The sequence below is a fragment of the Pezoporus occidentalis genome, unplaced genomic scaffold (assembly GCF_034315485.1).
Source record: "Pezoporus occidentalis ecotype Australia unplaced genomic scaffold, CSIRO_AGI_Poc_V1 ctg10, whole genome shotgun sequence".
NCBI lineage: Eukaryota > Metazoa > Chordata > Aves > Psittaciformes > Psittacidae > Pezoporus > Pezoporus occidentalis.
The window spans coordinates 5,489,978-5,509,847 of record NW_026912779.1 but is presented as its reverse complement, the minus strand read 5'-3'; the positions used below and the strand labels follow the sequence as shown (position 1 = coordinate 5,509,847).

At 43.4% G+C, this 19,870-nt stretch overlaps 1 protein-coding gene across 3 annotated transcripts in view; it reads right to left on the bottom strand.

Annotated features, from left to right (window-relative positions):
• PLCB1 (phospholipase C beta 1) overlaps window positions 1–19,870 on the bottom strand; it is a 402,625-nt gene that overhangs the window by 288,702 nt on the left and 94,053 nt on the right. For all 3 annotated transcript variants that reach the window (XM_062610308.1, XM_062610302.1, XM_062610314.1), the window contains exon 3: window positions 4,179–4,247. In XM_062610308.1, the coding sequence (XP_062466292.1) occupies window positions 4,179–4,247 (69 nt within the window). The remainder of the gene's footprint in view (window positions 1–4,178; window positions 4,248–19,870) is intronic.

Sequence of the window (19,870 nt, the reverse complement as noted above, 5' to 3'; positions counted from 1 at the left end):
CGTCTGAGTATCCTGCTTACTGATTTGGGGTGGGAAGATGGTCTTCTCATCCCCCAAGCATCAAGTGTTTTAGTACCCAATAAAGATCTCCCTTTTACCTCACTAGAAATCTAAGATCTATGAGAGGCATAAAGGCTTATTTTCAGATCCCTAAACACCCTGACTGATTTAACCTTTAATCTTTGTGCCCTACTTGCTCTGCTCTAAAACCATTCTGACTCTCTGCTCAAGACTCAGAGTCTCCCTAACCCCCTGAATCTACAAAACTCCCTTTGGGTGCCTGAAGTAGGACAGAGACTTGCACGCACCTCCTGAATTTGTCTCTTCTTCCCAGCCTTAAGCACCATTTGGAATAATTGGTGGCCATTCCCATGGATGAAAGCAAGTTTTGAGTTTCCTAGAAGGATAAACACAGATAAACACCCAGGGGAGCTGAGGTAAGGCTTTAAGCTTCACACCACTCACATGGTAACCCCACTTCTCAGGGGCAGCCATAAGCTCATTTCAGTACCCTGAAGTGTGAGAATACAGATAATAATTACCATTAGATGATTAGACTATGGCTCTAGGATGGTACTCTAGTGCTGGGCTACTCTACACAGTTTCAGCCAGGTCTACTGAGAACTGCTCAGGAAAGTTTCTTTGCAGGCACCCTTCTGAGCTACTCCCATGCACTGCTGTTGTGGCCAGGAATAGCTCTGGTGCTTTGCTTTTCAGTCTGCAGGGAATGGGAAGAACAGGAAAGAGGTTTCAAGAGGCTCTCAACAATCATCTCAAACCAGAAGCTGGAGAAGAAGTGGTTTTGCAAGTGGCAAGCAGAGCTGACCATCTGCACAGCTTCAACCTGGTGCTGAATACTAACTTTGAGGAGATCTCAGTTCATTCCTTTAGCTACCTTAAAGTGAGGACTGGAGGATGGGAGCTGCACTTCTGTGCCTTCAAGGGAACTTTCGAGGCTAAACATAACAAAGACTGGAGAAAGGAACAGACCTCCTGGGTGAGAAACCCAGAAAGGAAAAGCTCTGAGCTTATGGCCCTGCCCATGGCAGGGGGTTTGGAACTAGATGATCTTAAGGTCCTTTCCAACTCTAACTATTCTATGATTCTATGAGAGGCATACAGCAGTGTAAGTGCATTTAGGTATCCCCTTTTACATGAGCATGCCTAATACTACCTTTCTCCTGAGGACAGACTATGCCCACTTAGCAAAAGCATTACAGAAAACAGTCAATAGCTTGGACTTAATTACTGGAGCAAATTTTTACATATTTTCAACAAATTTATGGACAATGTGGAATGGGATAACACAAAAAGAGTACGATGCCTTCTAAATAAAACCAGAGCATCTGGCTGTTTATCAATGACAACTTCTCCAGCATTAAAAAGCTTTATTTTTCCCCCTTCTTGTGATGACTAAAAGATGCATCAAACACACAAGAACAATCACAAAACAGGTATGTCTGCATTTATGGAATAATCTTGTAAAAATTGAATGTCAACCCGTAATGCTGAAAAGAGAAACTGTGTTTGTCTGTTTCAGGAACTGAGACTACTGATGGCTGTGCAGAAGGTACACTGAATGCAGCACGAGAACAGACTCTGTTTCTAGCCATCAAAAAGACCAAGAGCTTGGCAGATTAATTAAGCTCCCAAAGAAATGTCCCTGCTGGTGGATATGGCAGCATATGGGGAAGAAGTGTGTGCTCCAGATGGTGATGGGGAAGAAAGAGGGGTTTGGGAACTGATTGCTTACTGGCCCCTAAAATCACTACCTGCTGATGGTCTTCTGTAGCAGCACACTGAATAAGTTCTGGTAGCTTACTGTGAGTGTTGCTAATGACACTGGAATTGAGTTTGCTATAAAAATAAAAATCACATTTCTTTTATTTAATAGAAAATTCAGGACTGATTAAAGTGACACTTCTATCAAAAGGCAGCAGCAGACTTGAGATTTAAAGATTCCCATTAACTTCTGAAGTTTTTAATGACAACCCACTCTTAGAATTCTGAAAATAGATTGTAAAATGTGCAGAAACTGGCAGAAGTCCCTTAATACAGTATAAAAATTGGCCAAGACTATGGGCTTGGGGAGGGCTAACAGGGGAATGGATAGAAAATCACTTCAATCTCTTGTTTTACGCTCAAAGATGCATCAATGCGCAACAGCATTTTGTTCTTTCTGTCTGGCAAGGCTACTACAAGAAGGAAATTCCCAAATCAATGCTAATCCCACCAGATTACGAGAGATTAACTTCTGGGATGGCTGATAAACCTGTGTTAAGTGGTACTATGGCAGCAAGATGCATTTATTGCTGAGGCAGCTAAACTCCATTCCATTTCTGCAGCTCATACTGTAGGCTGTATTACACAGGGGGTAAGAAGCTCTGCAGGTACCAGTAAACCACACCAGATCCATTCTGCACAATATAATCACCATGTGCATCATGCTTTTACCATGCAACAAGCCATCTCTGCACCTACATAAGGGAAGCTTGCTTTCCCCTAACCACTGTGCATTATTTATGCTCATCTGAGAGCAAAGGTTGCTCCCACCTCGAAGAACTGTGCAAGAGCCTCTGAAAAGCTGGGAACTTTGGCAAGTACCATGCATGCATGGTGCTGCTCTCTTAAGCCAGCGTACCAGGGTTTTCACATGCAATCACAAGCTGCTACTGCTTGATTTAGAGCCAAGCTTTCCTGCTGCTGTATGAGCTTTAGATCTTCTGTGGATGTGACACAACCAGGGATGCTGTAAGGCTTGTTCACCTGCAGTCAACACTGCTCCGCTCAGCCCCACAACGCAGATCAAAGCAAAGCCAACAGGACTGGCCTAGAAAGGAGCGTTTTGTTTCACACTGTTTGCAAGATCCCATCAGCAGCCAACCCAGGTGCTGTTTCCATTCTGCCCACACACAGATCGATGACAAAAAGCAACTCATTCACACAGGTGGTGCATTTCACCACCCTAAAAGGCAGGATTTTCTCATACCCTTCATTTAATGCCACTGCTGTCAAATCCATAACATGTTGTTAACAAAAACAGCCTTTATGTACCCTAATAAATAAAAGTCACCCAGGCAATACCTATGCATAAATTTTAGCTAGAAACGTTTTGTTCAAAGAACATGAATGTCCTCTGTAAAGCGGGGAGCATTTTAAAGTAATGTTCTACACATTGTTAATACTTTATTGCTATTCATCACTGAACCATTAATCATGGTGAACTCACTTGGTATTAACGTGGATGTCATGAAGTACTTCTGTTGCATTTCAATTATAATTCAGCCTTTAAAATGCTGCCAGCACTACATGGAAAGCTTTGAAAACTGAATGCGAATAGTCCGTTCAGAGATAACTACAATCACACTCTGGCACAGAGAAACAACCTTTTCCATTCCTGATGCCTGCGCTTGAAGGGATGAGGAGCCCATGGGGTCAGGCTCCGACCCAGGGCTGGGTGCAGGTAAGAGGGGATCCCAGTGGAAAGCCATGGCCATTAAGACCCAGCATTTTCCTCATGCAGGATGAGGGTAGGAGAAGCATTACTTCGGGTTTTGATCCCACCAGGTCAACTGCAGCTAACCATTTCAGACCCATGAGGAGATACCCGATCTCCTATCACTCCTGTAATTCCCCAAGGCTATCTCGCTTCCAGAGCTGAGTGCTTTGGTATCTTCTCTGATATGTAGAGTATGTCCAAACAAAACCACCAGAGAACATGTATCTATAACCCCTGTCTTTAGAGACGGTGCAGGAGCATGCAGTACAGCAGAACAGACCGAAGGGAGCTGTATTCTGACCTCTCTGATAGACAGTTTAAAAGAAAACAAACCAAAGAAACCTCTTTGTGGCCTCAAGAGGCACTGAAAGAGGGAAATCAGCAGCCCAAAACACAACATGGACCTCAACTGACAGCTCCTTGCCATCAGGGGAGCCAAGAACTTGTGTAAGAAGTTTACCTTGACAAGCTAGGAGTTTTGTTCGCTCACCACCAGCAGCATTTTACACACAGAATCAAACGACAACAGCACAGCAATCCCAACACTTCTCATCAGAAACCACTATTAAATGGAGAAAAGACAATACTTCTTAGCTAAGGGAACTTCTTGCATACAACTCCCATTCTATTTTATCTAGGTCATCAACGTAACACATAAGCACACAGCAAGAATTCCTACCTTGGGAGCTCTGGCGTGTTTTCCGCATCTGGCATCTTTGACAAGGCTGATATCGAGCAGCTCGGTCTCCTAGAAGGAAAGATTGCAACACAGATGATGATTACGCCAGTCAGAAAGCCTCATTGTGCTAACAGTGCCCCACTTCCCACATCTGCCAGGGCTTTGCCTGTTTGTCATGATGCCTGTCCAAACTAAGAAGAGTTTCGAGGAGTGCCCTACTGCACTTCAACTATTGCAATAGCAATACTAAGACCTTAGACAAATTGGCTTCCTTAAAAATGTGCAGGTCTGTTATGATATATAGAATATACAGAAGCCATGCTTACTTACTGGATCACCAAATACCAGTGTTGTTGGGTTCTTTCCCTTTTTAATACAATTTTAGCATTTTGATGCTAGTCACAGTGTGAAAAAGGCAACGTTTCCAACAGAAAACCCTGCCTCTGCATTAGAAAAGCTATTTTATCATCACTGGAACATTGTGAAAAGTGCACATAAAAGCCAAGAAGTGCTGTATCTACAATCATAACGGGCTCCAACAGTTTTAGTGACTACCTCTCAGTCAGAACCATGTTCTTTTGACACACATTTCCTAGTCCAAGCGCTACTCGACTTGTTCCATACTTGCAACAAAACTGGCACATGATGGCAGCTTCTGTTAGGCAAATTCCTGTCCTCGCCTCCACATGTGTAACACAACTGATCTCCTTCCCCTGATAACCTCTTGGGTCTTTACCCTCCCTGCTGGTATCTGGCAGGACAAGGGCTGAGCTGAGCTCACAGTGCTCGGGATGCATGAGCCAGTGTCAGCCCAGGGGGTGTATCCAGCCCTCTGGAATCAGTATGGGACATTTACCTCTCCAAACACACAGCACAGCCTTCAGTTAACATCATTTCCCCTAATCTCATCCTGCGCCATGGCATTTTTGGACCTTGCCATGTTAGGTCTTTCTTGAATTCCTTAACCTTCATGGGAGCATTTGGAAGTAGGAAGGATGCAGGAGACCTGAGCCATGAGATTCCCAGCTGCTGGATCCCTTGCAAACACCCACACGGCATTACGAGTGCTTTGCCAGGAGCAACACCAACTGAACCACGAGACACAGTGAGAACATTTGATCTGATTTAGCATTGCTTGACAATCTTAAAGCACATCTCAATACTGTCCGCTTCATTTACACCAGCATTTGGACTAATAGCCCATGTTAGCACGACTCAATTACATACTAAATATAGTCTAGAAGTACTCAGCAGGAGTGGGACCATGCTGCAATTATAGCTACACCAGTTGAGTGCATTTCAGCCTTCCAGTAGTAATTGCAAATGATGTGCAGAGAATCTGAAATCTGTGTTGGACTAAGACACTACTCTAATTCAAAGGACAAAAGGGTTCTTTTTTTCTCATGGACATTATTTTGCCATTGCATCCTTATTTCATTTCCATTTTAATGGACCCACTCCTGCACAGCTCTCGTAGACATTTGCTGTCTACTAAGACATAAGCTCTACCACCAGATTTTCACATCACCATACATTCATCACATTACCAATTCCAATTCTAGCCTGCTCTAGTGCCTGCTGAACTTGCATGAGCATTTTTCCCCTCTTCACCTAACTTGAAAAGGGAAACCTGCCCTTTTGAGATCATTATTTTTTGTTCATACTGTCTAAAAGAGGACAAGGGTATCAAAACTTACAGGGATAAGAAGTACAGGCAGGGTCATAAAAGGTGGTATTTTGTAAACCTCCCCAGGAAATAACCCAACCTACACCAGTACAGGAGGCAAATGGATCTTTCCAACAGTGCTGCAGACCCTCACATGGACAGCTGATCCTAAGATCATCCAGTTCCAACCCCCCTGCCATGGGCAGGGACACCTCACACTAGACCACATCACTCAAGGCTCTGTCCAGCCTGGCCTTGAACACTGCCAGGGATGGAGCATTTACCACTTCTTTGGGCAGCCTGCTTGGGCAGTGCCTCATCACCTTTACAGTAAAGAATTTCCTCCTTATATCTAACCTGAACTTCCCCTGTTTCAGTTTGAACCCATTACCCCTTGTCCTATCACTACAGTCCCTAATGAAGAGTCCTGCTCCAGCACCCTTGTAGGACCCCTTCAGACACTGGAAGGCTGCTATGAGGTCTCCACGCAGCCTTCTCTTCTCCAGGCTGAACAGCCCCAACTTTCTCAGCCTATCTTACTGGAGGTGCTGCAGCCCCTGTTCATCCTCGTGACCTCCTCTGGACTTGTTCCAACAGTTCCATGTCTTTATGTTGAGGACACCAGAACTGCACACAGTAATGACTGCAGTGATGAAAAGGCAATGCTGATTTTTACCAGCACACATCTGTCCCTAGGGTTTATGGTAACTTTTCCACATTCATGTTTCCTCTCTCTTGAGTCCCAGTGATGTTGGAGTAGTGAAAACACATCTCTACGCATTTTACTTCTAACATCTAGTCCATGCCACATTTGCATCTCAAAATGCAGCATGATACTGCTACTCCTTGTGCAGCTGCTACAAATTATTTGTCCCTGAAACCAGACTTTGTTTCCCTTCCCTTTCCTACTAAAGAAATGGTGGGGAAGGGAAGGTCACTATTACTCTCTCAAGTTGCTCCTGTGAAACATGACAATGCCAATCACATCATGTAACCACCTGGGATATACCAGAAGTGGAAGGAAATCTTGCTGCTCAGCACAGGGAAAAAATATATATATATAATCAGAGTGAAAGGAGCACTCAGTATGTGCCCAGGTTTGCTGCTAACAGACAAGAACATGGCCTTTGGGGTGAGAGGCCAGAGGTCAGATTTACCTCAATAAATAATGCTCTCACCCCGAAGCAGTCTCTGGCCCCCTGTGAAATGCTCTACAGGAGCTACAGGCACATGCAGAGCATGTTGTAAAAATAAGATTCTGCTGACTGAAAGGGCTGACAAGCACTAAAAATATAGGCTTTAACAGCAAACACATGAGAGAAATCAAAAATGCTCAAGAAAAATGGGTCTTGAAGATGCTGAGCCACACACAGAGGGAATTTCAGAAGGTTTTTTATTAGACTGGTCTGGCATTTTAGCTTTCAAAACCAAAGAACAAACAGAATTAATCATTTATTCACTTACAGAAGTACAACTAGACCTCCCTTAACACACACATTAAAAGGCCCTTTTAAATGGATTAACACACATTAAATAGAGACACAGAGAAGGAAAAGGCTATGACCAGCACCCCCAAGGACAGTAGAAGGAACACGAACAATGCTGCTTAGGTCTGCATCCTCCTGGATGGAGGAAGACAAGGAGGTATAGGGTTGTTTTGCTGTTATGACTATTGCTTTCAAGCCACGTGCATGCCTCCAAGACACTTGCAGAAAATGTGACAGCCTGAGGACCCAAGACCGAGCAAGGACAGTCTCAGGAGAACAGGGGAAGAACAGAGCTTTGTGGGGCTACTTTAACAAAACCAGCTGGTACAACCATAGGAAAGGTTGACCCTCTGAACACTCATCTTACAGCCTTGCTGCAGGTATCTCTCTTATGCAGAAAGCAGGCTTTATATTCCTAACCCTATAATCCTTTATATCTCTGTTTGACAAGACTATTTAATGTGGGGGGACTCTCCCTTAGGCAATAATTACGGAAGCCACAGGAAAATAAAGCCCAAAGTCTCATCCACCATCAGGTAGCAGAAAGGAACAGTCCAACTGCCGTAAGTACATCTGATGTGTGTGTCCAGGTCTGCAGAAGCAATAGCCTGATAGCTGCTGTAGCCTATGCTCTACATTAAGCACAGGATATGGATCCATGTAAGTGCCTCTGTAGGCAGGATTCAGTGGGGCCCCGATAAATTAGAATTCATAATGTGCCATTTCTTAGAAGTTCTTTGGTTCAGAAATACCAAACCCCCTGGAATTCCCGGACCCCAGGGCACTTCCTTTCATCTTTCAAACAACTAATTAAGAGGACAGAGAGCAACTTCCTCCCAAATGGGGGAAAAGACAATTTCCTATTTCCCTATTGCCAAATGTGGGCAGGCTTTTGTAAAGGAAAAATACACTTAAGTACTGGACAGAAAAATGCCCCGTTTCCTGTGCAGCAAAACAGCCCAGGCCCTCCCCTCCTCTGCTTAAGTCTGAAGTTTTGATAGTAACTTCCTCCATGCAGGCTTGGAAGCTGCACTCTGTGCTGCACCAGGCACCAAAGCCATGGCAACTGGAAAAAGAAATAACAATAATAATAATAATAATATAATAATAATAATAATAATAAAAAACAACCTTCTGCAAGTCCAACTTTCCTCTGTTTGAAGACCCCCCAGTCATTGTTATTGGGACTTACTGATCTTGCAATAGAGTATCATCTCTTAATACAAGGGGTAGATGCATACAGTAATTTATAACACCAAAAATCTGGAGAAGGGAACTATTAATCCTACCACGTTTGTTTTCAATTAGCAGCTGAGAGAGGCATTCACAGAGGGATAGGTTGCGCAATCTCACTTTTATGGGTGAGCACACACCCATAAAAGCAATAGATTGCGCAACCCTCAGTGACTACTTGAGCGCTTACAATTAGGCCCCTCTGAATCTAATATAGTAACAGCAATTTATACCAGCTGAGGATCTGGCTTGCTCCTATTCTAAACTGCCCAAAACGATGCCAAGTGAATCACAGTGTCTTGGGAACTCACTCATGACATAACCCCAGCTACAAAGCAGATTCCTTATCGATCCCACTGGAGAGCCGATGCCAAATGGCCATGGGCTACACAGAGGGCTGAAAGCAGGCCCAAGTGTCCTACAGAACTTCACAGAAACTATGTCAAGGAGACATAGACAGGAAATAGCATTATAACACGTGCACCAGTTGGTCGGTCCACAGATGCAATTACTTTACTTATATCCCTAACAAAACTAATTCCGCTCTCCTCGGAGTACTACTCACTGTGGCCGAGTAGTTGGGTATTGCTCTGACCTACATTTGCTCAACCTCCATTTCCACGTCCCTTCTGATCAGATGTTTTCCATCCCCGTTCTATGAACTGTTGCTGCATGCTGCATGTGGAGCCCAGTTCTCATGGTCATGCTGCTGTAGCCACTGCCCTTTAGGGATATGGTTGAACCGATGCACAACTAATTAAACCCTGAAAACTCTTTTTCCACTTAGCTTTGAAATGCGTGGCTTCTAGTTTCGAAGCTGAAGAAAGAAACTGTGTGCCTGAAAGCTTATCTAAGTATGACCAGTCCATCTTACAGAAGTAAGGCCACTCTGCCTTCAAGGTCTGCAATAGTGCCAGCAAAATAAACTTTGACAAAGCAAGCCAGTTTTGTAAACAAGCACCATTTAGTGCTACTGGAAGGCAACATCTGGAGAAAGTTTTCCAAGGGAAAAGGCCATTTTACTGAAACAAACTTCAAACAGAGACTGAAGCAACATCTACTGGGAATAGGTAATCGTAAGGAAATGTTTTTTTAACACAGAAAGATGCCAATTTATTATCTTCTGAACCCAAAAGCATTGGATATTTCTTGAAGCAAAAACTATATGTAGTTATATGGGCTACTCTTATTTTCATTCTGCATTTAGAAAAAATATTTAAAACAAACCCATGAGTAACTAATTTCCTTACAACACATTAGAAAGAAAGCATTAAGATCGGTATTAAGATACTCCATCCCTGGCTGGAAGGGGCTTGGAGCAAGCTGCTCTAGTGGAAGGTGCCCCTGCCCATGGGAGGGGGTTGGAACTGGATGAGGCTTTGATCAGGAGCAATTACAGAAGATGCTAAAGTAGTGTCTGGCCCTACAGATTCTGAGTAACTATGTATTCAAAGTCAGCAATCTACAGCCAGCTATAGAATACATCTCATTCTGGTTCCAGAGATTTTGGCAATGTACTGATCCATCAGCCTCACTCAGATTAACTCCAGGCCTGAGACTGTCCACAGTGAGAGTGAACATTTAACGCTAATTTAGGAAGGCTGCTTTCAGAGCTAGGGGATGTCATACACAATCCCCTGTTAAAAATACATCTATTTTTCCACCTTAACATTATGAATAAATTGAATAAATCACAGTGATTTGTCTCCTTATCCCAAAGGAAAATTGTGGCGGGCTGGTGAGGTTGACTTAAGAGAAACCTGCATCAACCACTACAAGAAGGAACAGCAAAGCAGTCGCTGACAGTAATTGGAGCTGAGCTAAGGTAGTGCTGCATTTCCCTGAAAAGTCCCATTATCCAACTCATAAGCTGCATCCCAGGTAGCAAGCCAGTCCCTGAAGAAACTGCCTCCATGCTTCCTCCTGGCAGCGCACAATTCAATTATCAGGCATCAAAATCATGGGCTGTGTCAATAAGCTAGCAGCACTGCAGCACGTACACCCTGAAGTCAACAGTAAGACTCTCTTCCCGACAAAAGCAAAGTCTATTCCTGCACACAGCTGTTCTTTACAATGCAAATATTTTAATACATTTCCACTGAACTCAACAAGGCTTTGAAAATTATTACCTTCATGCTAAACTCAACAACCTGCCTGAAGCTGCCAGAGCTCTTCTATCTTCTTGCAGGTGATGCTCTCTTCACTTATGTATGAAGAAGCATTGCAAGGCATTCAAATAACAGAACAAATCATAGAATCATAGAATGGTTTGGGTTGGAAAGGACCTTAAGATCATCCAGTTTCAGCCCCTTGACATGGGCAGGGATGCCTTCCACTAGACCAGGTTGCTCAAGGTACTATCCAACCTGGCTCAGGTTATACTGCGTATTTCTAGATTAGTTATTAGCTTCCCAATGGGTTATTAAATTTGTGTGCGTGTTTAAACTTGGTTAAAGTGGCTCCTGAATTCTCTGCCTTCTAAACATCTATTACAAAACCCAAAGGCCTCAAAAACCCCATCACCCTGTCCACCAAGATGAAAAAAAACAGGTGAGAGGCATAGCTGACCCTGACTCAACATGAATTATCTGCAAGTTTGAACCTGAGCTAAGCTTTCTTGGGTGGTCATCAACTCAAACTCACTAAGGACCTCAGCACCTGCAAGAGCTAGCATTTATGATTTGACTGAAATGCTCTGGAAATGAGCTCCAAATACCCTGCAAGGTTTCTTTGCTTGCACATTCTCCTTGAAGTGCCAAGTGACATGACATCCTTACTTGAAAGGCCCTTAGAACAAGCACTCCTATAGAAGAATAAGCCACAAACTGAAAAGTTTTTGCTATCTTAATAACACTCAGTCTCTCAATGAATCCCTGGAGACATAAGAACAGCTACATTTTCTACTACAGGGAAAACTGTCTGTGGTTTATATGAAGCACTGGGCTATTAGGAAAAAAAATGAGAAGGAATTTTCATGCTAAGTACCCTTTTAATAATGAAAGTGAAACGATTCTTCTATATCTATGCATACAGTGCTTCGCTGTTTCATTAAGGAAAATCTCATTTACTTGGATTTACAGATGCTGTGGCTAAGCAGTCTAGAAACTGGTGTAGAGATTTTGCAGCACAAGTCATGGGGCAAAGAAATAGTCGGGAAGCAGAAGAACACACAGAAGTAAAGATGGGCTACCCTCCTTCACCACGGCAAACACATGAAGGACACACCAAGGAGTCAGTGTGTTATGATCAGCAGATACCTCAGATTATAAAAGTAATGCACTGGAAAAGAGAAAATTTCCATAATGACAGATAAGACTTCTGTCTGCTCCCTCTACAGTCACATCTGAAGTAACCCTTGTAGTCCAAGTCACCAGTGCTTGATCAGGTTTAATCTCAGCTCACTACCTCCCCTACTAGACTATCAGTATATACTCCACAAAACCAAACAACAATCCTAATCTGACCACCTAAATACACAAGACAAGCAGTGGATGAAACAAGAAACGGGTATGTGAATTAATCACCTAGCAGGACAGAGGGAAACAGTAACAAAGCTGGAGAAGTATTTCCATGTCAGCCCCACACCATCAGCGTGCAGTCTCCTTCCCACGCTCCTGCCTTTGCATCAGACCCTACCTACTGAGGACTACTCTACCTACCTGCCTTTCCAGGAAAGGCAGCGTGCCCAAGAGCGATGGAGTTGGATACAAGCTTGTTACACAAGAGTCGGGACCTTCACAGCAATAGGAACCTCATGTTCTCTAGAGAAATCTCTGCACAAACAAGTCTAGTTATAAGTGATGTGCCAGAAACCAAGTGAGAAATCCCTGACAGAGCTAGAAACAGGTCCTTGGTCATTTAGTTCCTCTTAGGGCATGCTGCCTCCTGTGGTCAGTCAGCTGTGGCTGAGCTGGAGGGCTCCTTTCTTGTTTTAAGCATTTCAAGGAGCTCACCCAAGACTCATTCAGAAGCTGCATCCCACTGCGCTACACTGTGATGCAATGGGAGCTCCCGCACTAATGGGAGCTTGTCTCTCAAGTTCAGAGCAACACAAGCATGCTACAGCTCAAAACTAGAAGTTTCTCATCCAAACAACTTTGCTTTCTTGCAGCCAGCAGTGGGAATTGCACGGACACCAGCAGTTCAAATGCATCACTTGGAATTGGTTTGGTTCTGCTAAAAGCACTCTCGCGCTGCTGCTTGTCCCACTCACACAACTGGCTAACACCAGGAGGAAAAGGAGAACTGATGAAGTGGGGCCATATTCAAAAAGAAAAGAGGTGAGGGAGGACCTGCTTCAAAGGGAAATATAAAGCATACTGTAGGCAGCCTTCAAAATGGCACTTGACTTATTTTTATTCACATGCCTGGTAATAACCTGGCAATTTTTAGCTTTAGAGTCGCAAGGAAAAGTACAGTGAATTCAAGTTTGAAGCAGCAGATTAAAAAGAAGGCAATATTTCTATTAAGAAGCTTCTCCTTTCAAATCAAAAGTCATAATTATGTGTGATTATGACGATTAAATGCCTTCGCAGAAAGGGCCCCATCGTATTTTGGGGCTGATGTTCCTGTGCGATTATTTTACATTGACAAGAAATCACAGACTACATGGACCATTATTATGGGTTTTCTTTTCAAGCAAGTGTATTATTTTCCTCAGAGTGCTCCAAATCGAGAACTGCTGGAGCACAGACTTTCATCTCAGGTGGAAGAGGCACTGTACAACTCCTGCCTACTGCCCACACCACTCTGCTACTACACCTGATGTTGCAGCTCCTCCTTGGGCGAATCTGTCCATCACCAGATTTTTCCAGGATTGAACAAGATCAAGTCTTTTGAACTTCAGTAGAAGTCCTTTTGCATTCCTGAGGCTTAAGCCTGATGCATCTGAAAGGATATCCACTTATTTATGGCTATGAATATATGGGTTTAGAAAAGACTTCAGCAGGTAAGGGTGGTTTTGGCAGTTCTGTTCCAGAATGGGTTCTCTGACTAGCTGTTTTTTGGAGAGGGCTGTGCAGACAGCATGTTTAACTCATTTCAGCAACCCAGAGCTTTTGGCTTCTTTATATTAAAACAATGAATGCTTTTTATCTATCTAAATTTAACAAAACTGAGAGATTAGGATCTTGGAGCTGCTCCCTACGTAACACAAGCAATACATGTCCTACTCAACATACCTTTGACCTCCATGGATAAATAAGTATCATCAGCTGAAAACTGTACAGAAGCAGAATGTATATTCCTGCCAATTTCTCAAGCTAAGGCCCTGGCAAGTGTTACTTAACTGGAAAATCCACAGTCCAGGCACACTTCCAACCGGAGACTCCAGCTATAACATGATCTTAAGCACCAACGACAATAGTTGAAAACTCACAAGTTGGACTTTGTAAATAAAGACACTTTCGCCTTTGGGGTCCAAGGTCTGGTTTCTGGGATGTATTTCGAGCTGAAACTGCTCTAAAAGGCATGGTGTCAAGATTTCTTTCCAAGACAAAGAAAATCCTTTGGGATCAGTTATTTCGCTAAATAAATCCTCCTGGCCTCTACATCTAACCCGCACCAGCCCTGGAGACTGAAGAAAACCTAAAACATCTATGTTTTTGTAAATGGAAAGGAGGGGAAACGACCCCAGCAGCTCCAGGTACATTAGTCTGATAGGAAAAGCTTTAGATCAGATGATCAAAGAACTATAATAATGTGAAGGTAAAACAACAACAAAAGAACAGGAGATGGCACAAGCTTGCCAGCCAGATCGTATCTGATCTGATAAATCTTCTTCTTGGCACAGGAAGCTTTGAAGATCTTCTCTGCCTGAATTCTGACTAATTATATGAGCCAGCATTGACACCACATCATCCAAAACTCTGGTCACCAGTACTCAGAGGTGAATTTAAATTGAAGGAGATATAGGGAGGGTTTCAAAAGCAACTGCAGAACTGGGAGTATGCTCTTATTAGAGAAGACTAAAACAGCTTGGCTTCCATAGAAGACCAAAAGGAAGGGTAAAAGGGCTATGATTATTGTGTATAAATATATGCTTTGTATAATCAGCTGAGAGGAAGAGGAGCTATTCAGTCTAAAAAGAAATAAGAACTGAGCTATATAGATTCTAATAAGTATGGGCAAAAATTAGGACTGGTTTTCTTTAGATACTGAAAGCAAAAATCACTTTTAAACTGGAGTTTGACATGTTTCTGAATATGAAAATAATACATGCACTAAATAATATCCAAAGACATAGAGCTAACACAGAAAATCTTTTTCTATAGTATAGTCCTAAAGGAATTGTACTGATTTATGGCTAAATCCTTGACTTCTCACCATTCCAACCACTTCATCTATGAAGATAACATGGGACAGGTAAGAGACTAATTCACTGAACACTAATTCCCAAGTCACCTGTTTTATAGCTCTTGATACTCCAACAATTTCAGTGTAGGTTTATCCCAGGTAAGATTTTTACTTCTGGGCTCTTCATGTGAACATCAGAAAAAAGCATCAGAGGTTGCATACACAGAAAGAAAAGCTTTTCCTGGCCAGGCCATAGAATCACAGAATGGTTTGGGTTGGAAAGGACCTTGAGATCATCCAATTCCAACCCCCCTGCCATGGGCAGGGACACCTCACACTAGACTGTGTCACCCAAGGGCTCTGTCCAACCTGGCCTTGAACACCGCCAGGGATGGAGCATTTACCACTTCTGTGGGCAACCCGTTTCAGTGCCTCACCACCCTCATAGTAAAGAAGTTCCTCTCTAGATCCTCGACAGTTTGCTCCTTTCCAGGAGAATGAAGCACACAACCAGTATTAACTGAAGATGTCCACGATTCTCCTTGCTGGAGAACGCTCACTCCCTCCTCCTGCAGCCCGTTTCCCTTCACCTGCTATTGGCATATTTTAATTTCCCTCAGTACCTCCACTTACTACTTACTTGTAAATATAAGTGAGTTTAGGACATAGTTATTTGTCCGGTATTTATTAGGGAATCAATCAGAGGGGAGGAAGAATTTTGTGCTCATTTCTTTTGTACAAGCTGGAATCATTATTAGTTTGCATGCTCCCAGGCTTTAGGGATAAATGCGTTTTAAAACTCAGAGCAAAAAAAAAGAGACTCCCCTGATCTGAACCACTGGGTGAACCTCTGAAGATTTCATTTACATTCACCTCCTATTACTCTGAATGCATAAGCCTTCATTATGATTTTATAAATACTTAGATAGAACCGGGAAATCATTTTTATTAGGTATTTGCATGCACATGCCTTGAATTCTCGTGGTCTTGGCAGCTCTACTTAAATTGGCGTTTACACTGACTGAGGAAATATGGGTCATTCTGCAAAGACAACAGAGATGAAGGCAACGGCAACTTGGTGGAAGACCCTGAACTCCTGCCAAGCCACGCTTCCCAAAATATTTTGCCCTATGCTACACTCAAGCCTCAATTATCAACTTCTCTTCCCTGCAAGAGCCAGCTGCTCCAAGCAGGAAAGGCACACACAGAGAACGTAAGCAAGGCCTCATTCAGCAGAAAACTTGGTGACACTTAGACAGATGTATCATGAGGTCGTCAATCAAAGTGAAGAACATACTCTTCTTAACAGGGACTCACTGCAGCCTACACCTCAAGTGCCAGCAGTTGGTTGTGTTCAGCATTACACCCAGTCATAGAGTCATAGAAGAGTTAGGGTTGGAAAGGACCTTAAGATCATTCAGGGACACCTCAGACTAAACCATGCCACCCAAGGCTCTGCCCAACCTGGCCTTGAACACTGCCAGGGATGGAGCATTCACAACCTCCCTGGGCAACCCATTCCAGTGCCTCACCACCCTAACAGCAAAGAATTTCTTCTTTATATCCAATCTAAACTTTCTCTGTTTAAGTTTGAACCCGTTACCCCTTGGCCTGTCACTACAGCCTCTGTAACACACTTGTAATCTTGCTTCATAGTCATAAATTTGTTTCAGAACCTCAATCTAACAGTTTGGGCGCTGTTATAAGGTGGGGTTTTTTCTGTCTGGGTCTTGCCTCTACTTGTTCACAGCACAGACACACAAAAAGACATTTTTCTCTATCAGGGTACTCTTTGCTCTTTCCTGTTTATATTTTGTCCAGGATGTGGAGTTAAACACAAAGCAGCAAACCCAAGGTTAGCCCTGCTGCCTAATGATGTTTCCTTATTTAGCAGTTAGTTTTACTGCAATCTTCTGGTCTCTCCCCCACAGATGTTCTCAGCTCTGCTCTCTGGAGCATAATTACTCTAAGTACCTTTCCCCCAGCAGCAGCATGCTAATACTTCTTGGCTTTTCAAAAGGTCTGTCTTCTTGAAGGTGACAGAAACACATCTGGAAGAAAGTATCAAAGGAACCAAGCCTCTAAGATGTGCAATAACCACAATCTCTGCATTTTTTCATGGAATAATAGATTGGTGTGGGTTCAAAGGGACCTTAAATCTCATCCAGTTCCAACCCCCTGCCATGGATAGGGGCACCTTCCACTAGAGCAGGTTGCTCCAGGCCCCATCCAACCTGGCCTTGAACACTGCCAGGGATGGGGCAGCCACAGCTTCTCTGGGAACCCTCTACCTCAGCACCCTCACAGGGAAGAACTTCCTTATATCCAACCTGAAGCTCCCCTCTGCTGGTTTGAAGCCATTCCCCCTTGTCCTGTCACTCCATGCAGTTTCCACAGGCACAACCAACCTGCAGCCCTGAACTGGGCTCACCCAGGCACACCAGTTTGAACCCATCTGGCTTCCATATTACCAGAAAACCTGTATCACTGCGTGCGCTTGTCCAGCACTCTCCATTATATGACCTGGATGTCAGCTTCACACTTCCTTTGCCAAACTTTAACCATTCAGCATGAAATTATCCTGCTCGATGATTGCCTGGGCTGGGTTGGTTGTTTTTAGCCTTGAAGTAGCACCCAGGGTGTTTTTACCCATTTCCTCAAACGTAGCTGCAATATATGAAAGAAGGCACATCTCTCCAAAGGAGATGAATGGGAGCCAAAATGGCTTGGAAAATATGTTTTATTCATGCTCTAAAATACCAACTTCCCACTTCTTATATGTGGGAAGATCTAATGCCTTCCTGCTTGGAGACATACCTCTGGAGTTTTAACAGTTTAATAAGTTGCCTCTTCCTAGCAGACCTGTGAAAATACAGCCAGGTTTGGACAAATGAGAAGACCAGAAATCCTCAATTTGAACATAAGGATTATAAAAAAAATAGTGGAGAATTGCAAACATAGAATCACAGCATGGTTTGTGTTGCAAAGGACCTTAAGATCATTCAGTTCCAACCCCTGCCATGGGCAGGGACACCTCACACTAAACAGTGTTGCACAAGGCTCTGCCCAACCTGCCCTTGAACACTGCCAAGGAGGGAGTGTTTGCAACTTCCCTGGGCAACCTATTCCAGTGCCTCACCACCCTCACAGGAAAGAACTTCCTCCTTACATCTAACCTAAATCTCCCCTGTTTCAGTTTGAACCCATCACCCCTTGTCCTATCACTAAGTTCCTGATGAAGAGCCCCTCTCCAGCATCCTTGCAGACCCCCTTCAGATACTGGAAGCTGTTCTGAGGTCTCCATACAGCTTCTCTTCTCCAGGCTGAACAGCCCCAACTTTCTCAGCCTGTCATGCATAAGGAAACTGAAATAAAAGCTATTCCACCATTTTGTAACTCCTAAGTAGTTGTGTTTGCAGCCTAAGTAATGTCTTAACAAGTGTCTCATTTCTTCCTCAATAAGATTCCACACACAATATTAAGAACCCAGTACAAGAATTAGCATGTCTTTCAAAGTAGGTGAGGCTGCCTCCAGAATAACACCAAAAAGCAGTAATGGGTAATGGGTAAAAGCATGGAGTTAGGAGAGAAAAAGCTTCACAGACTTATAAAACAGATGCTTTTTCAGGAATTATGTGGACTGAGAAACAGCTATTTTTGTCAACATCTTCAAAGAAACTTTTAAAGGTATGCAAAGTCAACAGAAGAAAATGAGCAAGCACAAGGGTGGGGGTTTTCTCCAGAAAAATGGTAAGTTGAAAACCAACAATCTGTTTGGGAGAAGCGAGAGAACACCATTTGGGTAGGGTCAGTGAAATCACCTATGGTGATTCTAAACTATGCACGCATCAGATCAGGTCTTCCACTGATGAAGTTTTCGTTGGAGCATAGTCACCCTTGAAAATCACAGAATCATAGAATGGCTTGGGTTGGAAAGGACCTTAAGATCATCCAGTTCCAAACCCCTGCCACAGGCAGGGACATCTCACACTAGGACCATGTTGCCCAAGGCTCTGTCCAACCTGGCCTTGAACACTGCCAGGGATGGAGCATTTAGTCCTTCTTTGGGCAACCCATTTCAGTGCCTCACCACGCTCACAGTAAAGAACTTCTTCCTCATACCTAACCTGAACTTCCCTGTTTTGGTTTGAACCCATCACCCCTTGTCCTACCGCTACAGTCCCTGATGAACAGTCCCTCTCCAGCATCCTTGTAGACAGACCACCTTCAGACACTAGAAGGCTGCTGTGAGGCTGCTATGAAGGCTGCCTCCCATAACACGGAGCTGTAAATCAGGACAGTGGGATGATGACACAAGAGACTCAAAATCAGAAACACTCTGACAGCTCAGCCCATTACAAGATGCACAGTGGGGGAGAGAGCAAGTAAACAGGAACTCGCTAAAAGGTCATATTTGTATGTTCTGTGGTCAACTCTTGCAGCCTTATGATGACAATTGTACTATTTAGGGTTCTACTTGTTAATTTTTATTATTGCTGGTTGTAAATCCAAGTCTCCTGTAGAAGAACTGCAGGATTAAACATGTAATGTGATGTGTAGAGGGATATGCAAGACTTTAGGCACGTATTTCCTGACCTTTATGTATATCCAACGCAAAATATCCAATTAAACCAGACTCTCAGATTCTCATGTTGTTTCCCAGGTACTGATGAGCCAACTCTAGCAAGGACAGGCTACATTTCACCACGTTCCCTTATTTGTTGCAGGGTGTTTTAAATGAAACCACTGGTGACAAATCCACAAAGCTTCTCACAGAAGGGTCAAGGGTGACTTAATAACAGGCGAACACTAAATGTACAGAAACTGGGGCGTGATCACTGGGTACGTGAAACAACTGCTTTCCAGTAACCCTGGTTTTGGCCTCACTGCTCCAGACATGGAAGTATTAGCCAATACAACTAAGGGAATCCAAGTCCATGCTGCCATGGAGGAGTTTTTCCCATTATGTATGAAGTGTTAGGTAATCTTTTTCACTGACTCAAGCCAAGGAC